The sequence below is a fragment of the Cynara cardunculus genome (assembly GCF_001531365.2).
Source record: "Cynara cardunculus var. scolymus isolate 2C chromosome LG 2, CcrdV1, whole genome shotgun sequence".
Classification (NCBI taxonomy): Eukaryota; Viridiplantae; Streptophyta; class Magnoliopsida; order Asterales; family Asteraceae; genus Cynara; species Cynara cardunculus.
In genome coordinates, this window is record NC_037529.1 from 65,248,703 (window position 1) to 65,263,570 (window position 14,868).

The 14,868-nt window shown below is 34.6% G+C and overlaps 2 protein-coding genes across 3 annotated transcripts; one reads left to right on the plus strand and one right to left on the minus strand.

Annotated features, from left to right (window-relative positions):
* Positions 1-2,565: 2,565 nt before the first annotated feature.
* On the plus strand, positions 2,566-6,163 carry LOC112506830 (50S ribosomal protein L30). 2 transcript variants are annotated; one of them, XM_025111124.1, is made up of 4 exons: positions 2,566-2,681; positions 4,507-4,716; positions 4,792-4,945; positions 5,771-6,163. In XM_025111124.1, exons 2-3 carry the CDS (start codon positions 4,525-4,527, stop codon positions 4,933-4,935), a joined length of 336 nt encoding a protein of 111 aa, XP_024966892.1. In that variant the 5' UTR covers positions 2,566-2,681; positions 4,507-4,524; the 3' UTR covers positions 4,936-4,945; positions 5,771-6,163. The 2 variants fall into 2 exon arrangements, with proteins under 2 accessions (XP_024966892.1, XP_024966891.1); XM_025111123.1 differs by having other exon boundaries at positions 2,567-2,681; positions 5,763-6,163.
* Positions 6,164-7,408: 1,245 nt separating this feature from the next.
* Positions 7,409-11,685, minus strand: LOC112507729 (protein NRT1/ PTR FAMILY 6.4). The gene is made up of 5 exons (XM_025112414.1): positions 10,983-11,685; positions 10,781-10,889; positions 10,216-10,433; positions 9,153-9,694; positions 7,409-8,517 (listed from the first exon to the last, which is right to left on the minus strand). The coding sequence occupies exons 1-5, from the start codon at positions 10,983-10,985 to the stop codon at positions 7,620-7,622; spliced, it is 1,770 nt and encodes a 589-aa protein (XP_024968182.1). The 5' UTR covers positions 10,986-11,685; the 3' UTR covers positions 7,409-7,619.
* Positions 11,686-14,868: the final 3,183 nt, after the last annotated feature.

Below are 14,868 nucleotides of genomic sequence, written 5' to 3' on the forward strand. Positions count from 1 at the left end.
ATCTTTATAAAATTTATTTATTAAACCAAAAATAAATTATTTCATTATTAAACTTAAATTAAATTATAATAAAAAAATAAAGAAATTACATAAAAAATAAAACTTTTAAATAGTTGATTTGATATTAACATTGAAACACTGATATTTTTTTTTTCAAATTTATATTTTATTCAATTATAAAATCATTATTGCTTTCTTAAAAACACATAAAATCGTATTATAATACCGACATAGACAAATAATAAAATAGAACATTAAAATCGAGACGTATTTCGTTGCATTGCGCGATTACTCTTCTAGTTAAATTAAAATAATAAAATGTTGTTTTTATATAATACGTTTAATTAAAAATTATATTATATTAAGATAATTTAGATCCCAAAAAAAAATGAGAAAAGTCTATGTAGTTTAGTAGTTGGCGTTATAAATTTTTTAAAAGCCATACATAAACTATAACAACTGATAACCTTGAAATTAATATGTTTGTAAACAAAATGCTTATCTATGCTATCTTATAAATCAGATTTGAAATTTTTTTAAAAACAACCTTAAAGACATAAGGTACTACCTTTTAATGCATAAAGTCTGAAATTCTTAATTACGAAATATAAAGCTTAGTGTACAAGTTTTCAATACTAGACTCAAAATTCAGCTTCCCAATAACACTCCTGTCAAGATGCACGCATCTCATCGCTCCTCCTCCAAAGTGACCGATTCGTTTCCCCTAGATGATGGCTAGGTTTCTATTCAATGCTTTATCACCCGTATCCTGATTAGTGTTATCGTTCCTCTCTCAGTTATCTCTCATCTCCGGGTTAGGGTTATCATTTATCTTCGCTCCATCGATTCCTCAGCCTGTGTACCGATTCACTCTCCTTCAAATCCAACTAATTTATTTTTCCAGTGCTGGTTTTTTTCGAGGGTGTTTGTTTGTTTGTCGTATCTGTGTGTTAATTTCCATTTTCATTTCTCTGTGTACTGATTCAAACTTTGTGTTTTTTTATATCAGTTGTATGGAAGATGTTTGAGGAAGTCATCTTTCACACGTATTTGTTAGTCATTCTCACATATATTTGTTCATGTAAACGAAAGTGTATTGCACATGTCCCTTCTTATTGGGTTGTACAGTCGTAACTCGTAGGTATCTTGTGTTAAATTGGTCTGCATTTTCAGTTTTGGACTTGGTTATGTTGGTGAATTAAAGTACAAAGTTTCATGGGTTTCTTGTTAATTGTTATTATGTGTTATTTACTCTTTTCCTCTGTTGAGATCTTAGTTCGGGATTGCAAATTTTGAAATAATTTTTAGAATCTGGGGTTGATGTTTCGATTTTTGGTGTATAGAAAATGCAATATGATATTGGTAAGTCATCTGTAGCCCGTAGGTGTGGGGTTTCATGGGATTCAAATGAAGAACATGTACGTGAGTGTATGTTAGCAAGTACGATGAGGTTTCAGAATATGTGATTGTGAAAGGCTGAGCCACTGGTTCCGATCATGGTAACTATTGATCGATTATTTATGGTTGTTGGTTAGAAATTAGGGGCTGTTTACCAAACGCTTACCCGGGTAAGCGCTTACTAAGTCAAATTACCTCACCAGATGAATATGGTACGGACCAAGAATCTTACCCGGTAAGAGCGAGACATAGAGCAAAAGTATTACCCGGTAAGTGAGAGCGATGACTCTTACCACGGTAAGCGTTTACTGTGTAAATTGTTACATGCGATGTCGTTTTAGTGGATTAAAATCTTACCCTGTAAGTAAATAGTAGTGTTAAATTCTACCGGTAAGCACTTACCAGGTAAATATTTTGATTTATGTTATGATAAAAATCTTGTCATATGAATTATGAATTTTAGATTCAAGATTATATTTTAACCCCGTTAAATTTTCCAAAAAAAAAAAAAAAAAAGAACTTGTGAATTTGCGTTTTTTATTTATTTATAAAAAGGTTTAGAGGCCGTTTATTCAGTTTTTACCTGGTAAGGTTCAATACTTTCACTTAATTTACCGAATACAATTTTTATCTATTAAAATGACATCATATGCAATATTTTTATCCGGTAATCGCTTATCAGGTAAAAGTCGTTATTATCACTTACTGGATAAGACCTTCGGTTCTTGTCATCGCTCTTTACTAGGTATAATTCTAAATATTTGTCATGTTTATTTGATAGGCGAAAGATCGTATGAGAAGGGAATTGATAGTGAGAAGTATAAGAAGATATTTGAACCATTGTTCACTTTTAATCTTATGTCGACCCATTAATTGCCCTTTATAAGGGAATTGATCTGATACATCTTTGTGCATCTCATTAATATTGACATTCAATTAGAATTGATCTAAGGATGAAAATCCTTTCTTACGCTTTTTATTATAATTTTCTTTTTTACTGGAACCCAACCTGATAAAGTAAAGCGACGAGATTGTCAACAATTAACATCGGGTAAGCGTTTTGTATCAAATAATGAAATAACTATTTTATATCGATTTTGACAATAAGATGAGCCTCTGACCGATTAAGATGTAAATTATGTTTGGCATAAAAACCCTGTTCTAAAACCCTCAGAGAGCGATTTTGCATCTAGGGTCTTCTCAAACCATTTCAGAGCCTCAGCATACTCACGCCTCTCTCCTTCACTATCGATCTGCTCAATCGAATCTGCCACGTTCTTGAGGTATATCTCTCACGAATCGAATCTGCTCATCTCTCACAATCGATTTGTTTCTTTGTTCGATTCATAAACATCTGTTCAATTTGCATCGGTTCATAAACCATCGATTTGCACCGATTTTTCAGACCGCTAGGGGTCTTGCTACTAATCTGCTTGAAACTGTTTTCATTTTGTATAGATCTTTACGGAGGCATCATATGTGGGTATGGAAATTTTATTCAAAAAGCTACATAAATCATACCAAAAAAAATTAGTTTCAAAATTTGGAAGTTTGACCTTAAAAATTCGAAGTGCATCTCTTTTGATAGAGAGGTGTTTGCAAGTACTTAGCATTTTTTTTGTGATCGATCGTACAGAGAGCAAGATAAGCACAATAATTAAAGCAAAAGAAACCTAAGGTTATTGACCATGAAAACAAAAGGGTTTGGTCACTGTGCTACAATGTGAACTGGGTAAGTGAAAATCATAGAGGATTTGGTCACTATGCATATTCCAGGTTTTCATGATTGTATGAATAATTGGAAATCATAGAAGGTTTGGTCACTGTGTTACAATGTCAATTGGGTTTAAAGCTATGTTGTTAAAATGGGATATATCGCCGATATATATCGGATATCGGACTCTAGAAAAATATCGGTCAAAATATCGGTTCCGATAATATCGCCGATATTTACCAATATTTTGATGGAAAAATCGGTCCGATATACCGATTTTCTATAAGACAAATGTTTGGGCTTTTTTTTATTACATGCAGGGCTTAATTTTTTTGGGCCTCTTTTATTTGGTCAACCAGTCAACACATATATGAAGTCTCACGCTGCTACTCTTCTCTTCTTAGTTCTTTCACAGTTCACGCTTATTGTTTGCAATTAGCTCATTTTTGAACACTTTTCCTATTTTGTTTTGTGAGACTTGTTTATGTGATGTTTTAGTTTTAAAACTATATTTCTAAACTCTAATTAATGCATATGATATGTTTATGGATGCATACATATAATACATACATATAATACATACATATAAATACATATAATACATACATATAATACATACATATAATATATATATATATATATATATATATATATATAAAATTCTAAGAAATATTATATTAACCGCTATTTTGGACTGATATATCTCCGATATATCATCGATATAACCGAAATATCGAATATCGGTCTTGACCGATATTTTGTATTTTGATCGCAGGAACAACATAGGTTTAAAGATTGTGAAGTACTTGATTTTGCATATATGGCAATCAAAGATATAGTTATCTTTTGAACTGCTCTTATACGTTTTTGCTTCTAGTTTGTTTCTGTTTTTGTTTCTGGGTTATTTCTCCACAATTGCTATATATGTTGATTTTTTCATTTATTTGCCATGCTTTGTTTCTGATTTAATTTGTTTGGACTAGGTATGGAATTAGTTGTTGAATCTTCACATCAAAAGAAACGCAGGATTACATGGAAAAAATGTGTGTCCATACATTTCAGGCAGGAAGTCTCGTTGTATAAAGGATAAATACTGCAAAGATTATCAACATTATCATGACTGCTACAAATCAACCAATAGTGCTAGTTCAACAAAACAAAGTTACAGTTCACTCGTTCAAAATTGAAAATCTAACCTACAAACTGGTTGCTCTTCTGATGTAGCACTGTTGGTTGATCTGTAGCAGTCGTGATAATGTTTGCAGTATTCATCCTTTATATAACACGACTTCAGCCTGAGATATTTGTCTCATGTTATCATGTATAACGAATCACTAATTCTGTATGGTGGTCAAGGAATTAATGTTGATTATGTCTGTTTGATGCGACATAAGGCGTTGGAGGACAGAAGGATGAATGCTTACAAGGCTTACAAAACATGTGTCCCAATAGCATGGAGTCCCAACCTATACATCACCCTGGTGAGGGGAATTCCAGGAACCAGGAAACTTCATAGGCGCACCTTAGAAGCATTGCGTCTAGGGAAGTGCAATCGAACTGTCATGCGATGGAATACTCCTACTGTCAGAGGAATGCTTCAGCAGGTTGTCAAAGTGTACATTTACAATGGGATAGTTTATCTGGTTTCAGTAGATTAATCTATCTGATGTGTTATCCAGGTTAAAAGATTGGTTGTAATCGAGACTGAAGAAATGTTCAAGGCACGTAAAGAAAAGGAAGCAAATCACCGTGCATGTCGTCCACCTTTGGTTGTGAGCCATCTACCTGCTCCTGCAAGTGATTCGTCTCAACAGGCTGTCTAATATTTTTTGTGTAAGTGACTTTGCCCCTGGATATTAATATGTGCTGTACATACATATGGATGATCTGCCTTCATCAGTTACACAAACCTTTTGTGATTAGCCATTTTAATGCAACTGTAGAAGTATTGATTTGCTATACGCGTAGCAATCCGAAAAATGGCTGAGTTGAATCAAACTGTATCCCAACATATTGATCTTTATAATCATATGAAACAAGTGGAACCCTCAGCTTCAACACTATTTATGTATTTAATTTTATCTCATTTAGTTGTATGTTTTAGCATATACTTGTTAATCTCAGGATAGCCAAATATGAAGCAATAGTTTTTTAACTTGACAACCTAGAAAGCGAAGCTTTATCTTGCTAGTATTAATAACAAATTAACGATTACAAGCTGCACATATGATTTTTTACTCTGTGTTCATTGTTAGAAGACACCGATGAATATTTAACTTAAAAGTTCTATTGTAAAAGCTATCCAATGTTAGTTGGTTACTATGATTTTACTATAAAATGGGTTCAAAGTTTAGCCTACTATCATCGGTACTATGTTACTGTCAAATGGGCCTCATGAATCATAGTTTAGTGTTTAAAGGCACGTATAAAATTTACATGAGAACATGTTGGGAGTTAATTGGTTTAAATACCATAGGTCAAAGATTTGTCGTATAGACATGTGATGCAGTCAGAAAAGTGTTCTGTTGTGTCTTTGTATGGTGAGAATTTACAGGTTTCACATTGTTCTTTTGCTTGGCATTATCCTTTTCTGTTTTACTATTTCTGCGTATTCTTATTTTGGTTTTTCCCTTCTGATCTATCAATTTAGGATTTCAGACGTGCATTTAAAGCTGATGTGGGAAGGGCAGTCCAGGTTTCTCTTCTGATAAAGCACTAATATTGTGTAGTTGATAAGGTTTGCTGATCATTCAATTTAGTTGATGCATGCATTATATGGAGGAAAACTATTTGTTTCTTGAAGATACATAGATTTGTAATTTTCTAGTCATAAACTTGTTAGCAGGGCCTGAGTTCTTATTTCATTGTTCACTTGTGTGGGTCCAGAAGTGAAATGCTTCGGTTCTGTTGGAATGAAATGCTAAACTAAAAGAATACGAGTCAGTGTCAATGTGTCATGTTAATTAGCACTTCTGCCAGTGTTAAGGATATCATCACATTTACATTTTTTGGCCATGAAATGCTAATTCTTCAAACAATAATAGTTGGTTCTGTTGGCTGGACATTAGCGATGCAGATTAAGTGAATACATAATCTGTTGCAGTACCTATACTGACATCTACATCCAAAAAATTTCAACAAAGTTATATCCATTTGTAGTGGATATGTGAGTAGACAAAATTAACATAAATTCATCGTTAAATTTGAAAACAAACCAAGTAGATCAATTATAAAAATTAAGACATAAAAACTAATTAAAATTATGAACCATATAATCCTTTTTAAATAAATTGTGGGATTGTGGAAGGTGTTCTGCTGGGCATCTAAATTGTGTGAAGCACTCTGAACCAAACCATGCAGCCCAGAGGCCTAATAGAAAATGGAGCAGCCTAGTATCATACATATATACAATTATACATATATTTGATAAAGTTGGTGATAAGTTGATGGTGCAAAATGATAAGTGGGTGATGAATTGATTTTATAATATATATCCAAAAAACCCTAAAGTACGTACACACACATATACATAGTGGTGGTTAAAATGAGAACACCACCATTTTATGGAAATGCGAGAACACCCATATCACATGCGATAATACACGTGAGGGGTCTGGTGGTGTGTGGGCGACTTGGCCTGCGATCTAGGTCCTACGTCTCTGTTTTATTGTCACGTTTGTATCACATGTGATATGGGTGTTCTTACGTTTTCATATAAAGGTGGTATTCTCGTTTGAGCTCACCCCTATATATGTGTCTGTGTATGTGTGATAATAAGTATGCACACAGACAGTTTTCAGGTCAATTTGTGCACACAGGGATTGCTCATAATAGGATTTGTGCAACTGCGGCACATTCCGCTTTCTCATAGATAGGAGACAACAATAAAGGTATCGCTGAACCCAACAAATGTACCGAAACGACAAACTAACAAAATTGTGCAAAGGTTACTTAAGCATGATAAAACCAGTTGGTTCATTTAATTTGGGCAAGTGATGAAGTGTAATCACATTTTAACTTCATTCTTTTGTATCAAATACTTGCCAGATGCGAATGAATCGCAGGCAATATGATGTCTGGGAATATATGAAATACTCTTAGAGTGTTGGATACTTGTGGATATGGATATATGAGGATATCCACATTTGCATCTGTTTACAAAAATGTGGACAAAGATAATATATGTTCTGATTAAATAGCAGACATTGTGACCAAATATTGATTCACGCATATTATCAAATTCTTGGATATTCCACTTACAACTAAATTGTTTGTCCATCCACATCACAATTCACGTGGGGCTTAAAATTGGTTCAAATTTTTGTGCAAGTTAGCACAATGAATGTTCTAGGAGTATTGCATCTGTAGGAATGCTGCAGGGCATGAAAATTACAAGGAAAGAGAATGTAGTAATATGTCACATATCAACAAAGCATATAGAAATAATTCAAAAGCAACACCAAACATCTAGCACCAAAATATACTAGTGTATCTAGAAAAGTATGCACTAAGCTTCTTCTTTCCTGTCGATGTTTGCCTTCTTTGCCTCTATGTCATCAACCATCTCAATATTCCAATTCTCGATCTCTTTCTCCTGACCATTATTTGGTCCAGTATAGTTCTGCACTTTATACTGGTGTTTTGATGCTAAAACAAGAAAAGCCAAAAAGTTTATTGCTCCCAGAATCGCAAGCAACCAATAGAATTTCTCCAACCTGCCTTTGTTCAAGTTATTTCTAAGCCAGCTCCCATTGGTTGCCATGTCTGTCAACGACACTAGTACGCTGCTCATAAAGTACCCCATAGCTAGAGTACTTAGGAATAGCCCTGTGCTCATGGACTTCATCCTCTCTGGTGCTTCTCTAATAAAAAATTCAAGCTGGCCAACATAAGCAAAAGCTTCACCAGCACCGACCAAGAAAAATTGAGGGACTAGCCAGAAAGCTGAAATTTCAGTCATTTGATTGTGATGCATGTCCCTTCTTCTCTTCTCAACGATAGCAGAAGCAATCATCCCTACCACAGAGAGGACAAGGCCAATTCCAACTCGTTGAAGACTTCTGAGTCCTTTTGGATCATGGGTGATCTTACGAGCAATGCGAACAATTACCCTTTCATTAAGGGAGGTAAACAGGAGAATTGATATGAAGAGGAAAACGGAGAAAGAGCCTGCAGGTATACTAAAGCCAGCAACCTTTCGGTTCATGAGAGTGGCTTGCTCAATAGTGAACGTGTTCATTTGAGAGTAAACTGTCCAGAAGAGGATACATGTGGACCATATAGGGATGAGACTTACAACCATTTTCACTTCTTCAACTTGTGTTACAGTTGAAACTATCCATGGATTGCTTCTGTTTTCGTCTGAAGCTGCATAATCATTTAGTATTGCAGCCTTGTCAAGACGCCTGTATCACAAATTGTATAGGAGAAAATGAAAATCAGTTGGTTTCCATGAAATAGTATTACAACATCTAGGTAGTAGTATGCCACATCAGGTTCTCTGTTTTTTGCTTTTCTAGGAAACTGCCTAAAATGTGTATTATGATAGGTAGTGCAGGGTTTTCTTGTGAATGTCATTGCAACTTCAATTGGATTTCATATTTCTTCCGTTTCATTCATTTGTCCCCCAATTTGTGATAAAGGGTGATTGCATAAATGAGTTGGAGGGTATGGAAACGCCAGCCTTTTACCATCTTCTCTTATTTATACATTTATAAATGTGTACATATCTACATGTGCATGTTCTCTAAATCCCTTTTAAGATTATAGTAGAACTTCTGCAAATGGCTTGTGATGTGTTGATAGATGAAGCAGATTCAAGAGACAACTGTCTGGGGATCTTTCGCCTGATTATTATTGCTTCGTCTAATTGCATTTCCATTACTTGAGTCATATTAGTTCTATGGAAGTACCAGCCGCTTGACATTGGTAATATATGTGTGCTTCCATAAAAAGTTGCGTAAATTGCACATGCTTATATATATAGAATGTGTATAAACACATAACAGGAAAAGTAGTATAGTTAGGATGCAATATATACCTGAGTTTCTTTGTGTGTGGAACTTTTGAGTTGTTATAGTCGTTCAGGAGGGCAGGGTTCTCAGGGTGAGGGAGACTTCTGTTTTTTATGGCCAAAAACACCACCCTCCATATGACGGTTAGTGGGCTCCCTTGGGGTTTCTTGAATCGATACAGAGCTGTCCCGCATAGCAGCACAAGGACAGCTATAATCATAGTCCCTGCCGATATTCCGTACCCCCATCCTCTTCCCACATTGTCTTGTATATACACCAATACTGTTACTGCAAAAAGAGAGCCAAGACTGATGCAGAAGTAGAACCTATTGAAGAAGTAGACCATTGCCTTCTCCTCTTTAGGGTCTGAAATGTCAAATTGGTCGGACCCAAATCCTGAAACGTTTGACTTTATGCCGCCACCACCTAATGCTATGGTGTAAAGAGCTGCGTAAAGCAGTGCTAGTTGACCTCCACTGGCTTCTATGCATTGTTGTTTCCTGGGGTTCTCACAATGAGGAGGCTTCATGCTAGGAATGGTTGTTGCCAGTGTCAATAGTGTCACCCCCTGTTTCAGCAATTAAAAACTTAGAGTCAGTTTTTACCTAGTGTCAGTAGTGTCATCCCCTGTTTCACCAATTTAAAACATAAGGGCTGTTTATTATCTGCTGACTGTCTCTTCCTGGGTAAGAGGTGTTTACCTGGTAAGAAGTGTTGCTGTTTGCCAACACACACTGTCAGTCTGACACACAAACTTGCTGACTGAGATCCTGACCCAGTAAGGAAGGGGTTGCTTTCTTATTTGGTCAAGGGTTCAGTCAGCGCTTATCCAGTCACTGGGTAAACAACCATTTACGGATACTTCCAATTATTAGTTTCTTTTACTTTTTAATAAGGCACAAGCGAAGAAAAAAGAGATGGCTATCACAGGAGTAGGGAAAAATGTGGAATCCCCTTTTTCAACCTAAATTTAGGCAAAATAGTTTCTTTTTAAATTTTTTATTGTACTTCTAATAGTTGCATTTAACTTTTACTGAAATTGAGTTAGATGGGTAAAAAGGAATGAACCACAAATGATGGGATGCTTACCAGAGCACATATAGATGCAAATATAGCAATGGTCAAGTATCGGCCAAGTTTAGCATCTGCCAAGAATCCTCCAAAAAGGGCTAAAATATTGAGAGCTCCCATGAAATTTGTCACCGTGTTTGCAGATTTTGATGAGGAAAGATGCAAGTCTCCAACCAGGTATGTCACCAAATTCATTGATATCCCCATCACACATATTCTTTCCGAAAGCTCAGTTCCTACATCGACAGAATAGTGAGTAAACACAAAAATGACGTCTTAAAACCACCTAGTTCTAGTTACAACAGTTCTCCATACATCAATTGCTGCTCCAGCTGGTATCTAGTTATATTATATAGCGAAACATAATATGATCCAAACCACACCCAACATATCTCACACAGAGGTAGGGTCTCGGGCTTAAGATGTAAGCAAACATTTGGGGTAGAGAGACTGTTTCCGTGAAAACCCCCAGCTGCAATATGGTACAATAGTGACATAACAGGTAAAATCATTGCCAAGTGTCTTTGGTGTGTCTTACAGTTTGTGGTTTTAAGTGTAACTAAAAACAAACATTCATAAGTACCTAAAATGAGTCCGGCCGCCAGCCAGCCACCTGTTTTAGAGTTATCCACAGGGTTTCCTCGGAAATCCACGGCTGTATCATCTTTGTCAGCATGAGAAACCGCCAGAACCTGGTAAAAGATTTAGCATCAAAACATATGAATGATATGAAGATGATATATAAAGCTTGATAATTAGAGGAAGTTGTTGAAGAGAAGGGTTACCATTTTAGGAGTGTGTGGGTTGAGAGAGATGGTAATGAGATGTTGAAGATATAGAGGAAATTTGTAGGATAAAAGGAGAAGTGGAAGGTACAGTAAAAGAAGGTTGGGGGAAAAGTAGTATATATGATAAGATTTTTAGGAAAAGAAGTCTCCCAAATCTTTGGGTATACCACTTTAGCTGTTCTCAGGTGGAGAATCCTGCTTCAAGTTCTCTAAATCTCAATAACATCAAGAAACACAAATTTAGAAAAAAAAACTTCTCCTGAAATGTGTTAACATAATACAGGGTTTCGTGTTCATTTCTCTTGGTGGGTATTTAACGTTTTAATTTGATTCATTAGCACACGGTCTCTATAGTTAGCTGACTCGACCTTACGTGAATTAAGTGGTGATGATTTGTGTTCAGTAACGGGTCGGATTTGTATTGATTGCTAGTTTGTCATGTTCCTTTATGTGGTTTATCTTGAAAAACTTCCTTGTGGTGCCACTGATTACACCTAATCAGCAGTGGTCCTTTGTTGGTCCCTTGTTACAATCACAAAGTTGGATCCAATCTCTGACTGGGTCCACCCAACCAACACAACACTACACCTTTTCTTGATTTAACATTTTGCAGATTGATTGTGTACACAATAATCTGATTTCAAATCATGCTTTTTATGTGGGCATTGTCGTCTTTTCATGCTGCCCATGTCTAACTATATTTGCCACATAACCCATAGTTGGTTTTCGGGTTGGGATACTCGTATAAAGTATAAACAAATAAGGGTTTGAGTCTAACAGTTGCATTTTATTCAGGGATTGAGTTTCTTGTGAGCATTGGACTCTTAAACTATAGCCATCGAGTGACCCGTTATGTACCTAATGTTATGTCTCCTCTTTGGTTTTGGGGAAAAAATAGGAACCGTAATCAATGTATTCATCGGTTCCCTCTCTCCGCCCGCGTTTTTGGGGGGGGGGGGGGAGGGTAATGGTATGGTATGCAAATTCATTAGGTTTCTAGTCATTGATATGTATCGTTTTGTGCATCCATACATCGACTAGGACGATTGATAGTCAATGTTGGTTCACGCCCATCGAATCGTGCTACTTGATGACATATATGCTTTATAGTCCCGATGGGTAATTACTTGGTGAATTCTACTGGTGGTAGGGTCTAGGAATGATAAGATGCATGCATATCTTATTTCGAAATGAGAGTCGAATATGGGAGGTTAAAAAATAGGATTTTGTGATGATGATGATATATATATATATATATATATATATATATATATATATCTCATAGCACCACATATATAATCCTACAATCAAGACGAAATATGTGATGATGTTGATGCTAATTTGCATACATAAATTTGTGGTTCTTAAGAGTTTTCTTTTATTTTTAATTTTTTAACACCCATAAAAAGGTTTCGTGGACATGTATTTCACATGGTTTATATCCGAACCTCATATATTTCGTATATTTGTCTTCCAAAATACATTTGTTCTTATATATATAGATTTTGTTTCAAATGCAACCAATCTCATTTATATAATCAATGCAATTCAATAAATTGAAATATTTATAGAAATGATGAGAGATCATTTATTATGATTTAAATATTTATGGAAGATGAATAAAGTTTATTAATTATAATCAATACTTTATATTAGGAAACAATCAAAAATTCTATGAAATTACATATTCATCAAATTAAATGGACGGTTGAGATTGAGTTGTATTGGTTGTACAAATGTAAGAGGTTCTATAATAAGTCACCCCTTTTTCTCTCTTTATATATATATATATATATATAATATTATAATTTTATTTATCCGTAGTAAAAGCTATAATACATTGCTAGATAATTATATTTTATTTTTAAAAATCAATTATTTTGAATCAACATTTTACGTGCTTTTGAAAATTCGATTATTTTAGTTACAACTAAATAGAAGATTAAAATAACAATTTTGTCAAGTGGTGCAAAATTTATTTATTATGAATTTAAGCTATAGTAATCATTTTTGGAGCAAATCTAAACATTGTTACTTAAGGGTCGTTTACCAAACGCTTATTCAGATAAGTGCTTACCAAGTCATATTGCCTTACCGGATGAATATGGAAAGTAACAAGAATTTTACCCGATAAGAGCGAAGAGAAAAACCGAGAGTTTACCCGGTAAGTAAAAGCGGCGACTCTTACCATGGTTAACATTTACCCGGAAAATTGTTGCATACGATGCCGTTTTGGTGCACTAAAATTTTTACCCGGTAAGTAAGTGATAATGTTAAATTTTATCTATAAACGCTCACTAAGTAAGTGTTTGGTAAATGGCCCCTTAGAGTATCTTTAACATATTCGAAAAATGTGGAGATTTTTAAAAAGTTTAATCCTACAGTTGCATTGAACTCTTATTTAAAATAGAGAAAAGAAAACCACAAGGGTGGTGTCTGATTGGTTTGAGTTTGACTCCAAAGGTCAAAAGTATCTGGAGGTCTCAGGTTCAAATCCAAGAAGGAATAAAGATCTCATTGTGGCCACGAAGGTTCAAATGCGGTGACTCCGGGCTATTTGCAAAGCAGGTGGTCGCCCTGGGATTATTCGGCTTGCATAGCGGATTGGATATCCAGATTAATAAAAAAATAGAGAAAAAAAGTAGAGTAGAGAGAAAAGAAAAATTCCTAAACTTTTTAAAAAAATATAACATATCTGTTGAAAATATTGATACTGATTTAAAGTTATGTTTTTATATTAGTTTTGACTTCAAACCTCATTAAAAAAAATCATATTGTATATTAATTGATTCTTGTTTGGTTAAGGCATATGTTCTTTTTGTATGAGTGGGTGTGATTTCATACTTGTTTTTATCATTATTTTCAATCAATATTCAATATAAAATACTACTAACTATCTAAATTAAAACGATAAGGGTGGTGCCTGATTGGTTTGAGTTTGACTTCAAAGGTCAAAAGAATAAAGAGGTCTCAGTTTCAAATTCAAGAAGAAATAAAAATCCCATTGTGACCACGAAGGTTCAAATGTGGTGACTCCGGACTATCTGCAAAGCAGGTGATCGCCTTCAGATTAGACGGCTCGCATAGCGGGTTGGATATCAAGGTTAATAATAATAATAAAAAAAAAAACTATCTAAATTAGACCGTTTGGTTTAAGGGAATGAAATATATTTGGAGGGATTTGGATTTCAAATCCATTCCAATCCATGTTTGGTTTGCAAGATTGTTCGGATTTGAAATTCCTCAAACATAGGATTTTGAAATCCCATGGGGTGGTTGAGATTTTACGAGGTTTCGTAAGATTTCTATATAATAATGTCTTAAAATATGTTTAAAACACTTGTTTTTTTTAATAATTTATTAATAAAAAGATATTTCAATTATTTTTATAAATTATTTATAAAATTGGAATTCCGTTTCATTCCAAATCCAGTATACCAAAGATTACAAATCCTTCCATAAAATCCAAATCGTTCAATAAAAAGAACAAAATGCATCGAGATGCTCATATAAGTCACGATCACATTTAATTCAAAATCGTTCATCATTAGGAATTCAATTAACTTATCTTCTTTATTTTTTCAAATAAAAACTCGGTATCCCATCGGACCCAGAAATGATATGTTGGAAGACCCGTCGTATAAGTCACAATCACATTTAATTCAATTTTTGATATTAAATAGCAATAAATTATTCTATATAACCATAAGGGTGGTGTTCGATTGATTTGAGTTTGTACTCCAAAAATCAAAAGTGTCTGAAGGTCCCATGTTCAAATCTAAGAAGTAATAAAAATCCCTTGTGACTACAGAGGTTCAAATGCACAAGATGGTCGTCCTGGGATTAATCGACTCGTATAGCGGGTTAGATATCCAAATTAATA

What these genes read in the sequence shown, in the direction of transcription:
- LOC112507729 (XM_025112414.1), bottom strand. An exon ending in GGCGGCCGGACTCATTTTAG is followed by an intron (nt 10,434 to 10,780) that starts GTACTTATGAAT and finishes CTGTCGATGTAG; the next exon opens with GAACTGAGCTTTCGGAAAGA. An exon ending in CCACACACAAAGAAACTCAG is followed by an intron (nt 8,518 to 9,152) that starts GTATATATTGCA and finishes TTTGTGATACAG; the next exon opens with GCGTCTTGACAAGGCTGCAA.
- LOC112506830 (XM_025111124.1), top strand. Translation starts at nt 4,525, where the DNA reads ATGAATGCTTACAAGGCTTACAAAACATGTGTCCCAATAGCATGGAGT. An exon ending in TCAGAGGAATGCTTCAGCAG is followed by an intron (nt 4,717 to 4,791) that starts GTTGTCAAAGTG and finishes TGTGTTATCCAG; the next exon opens with GTTAAAAGATTGGTTGTAAT.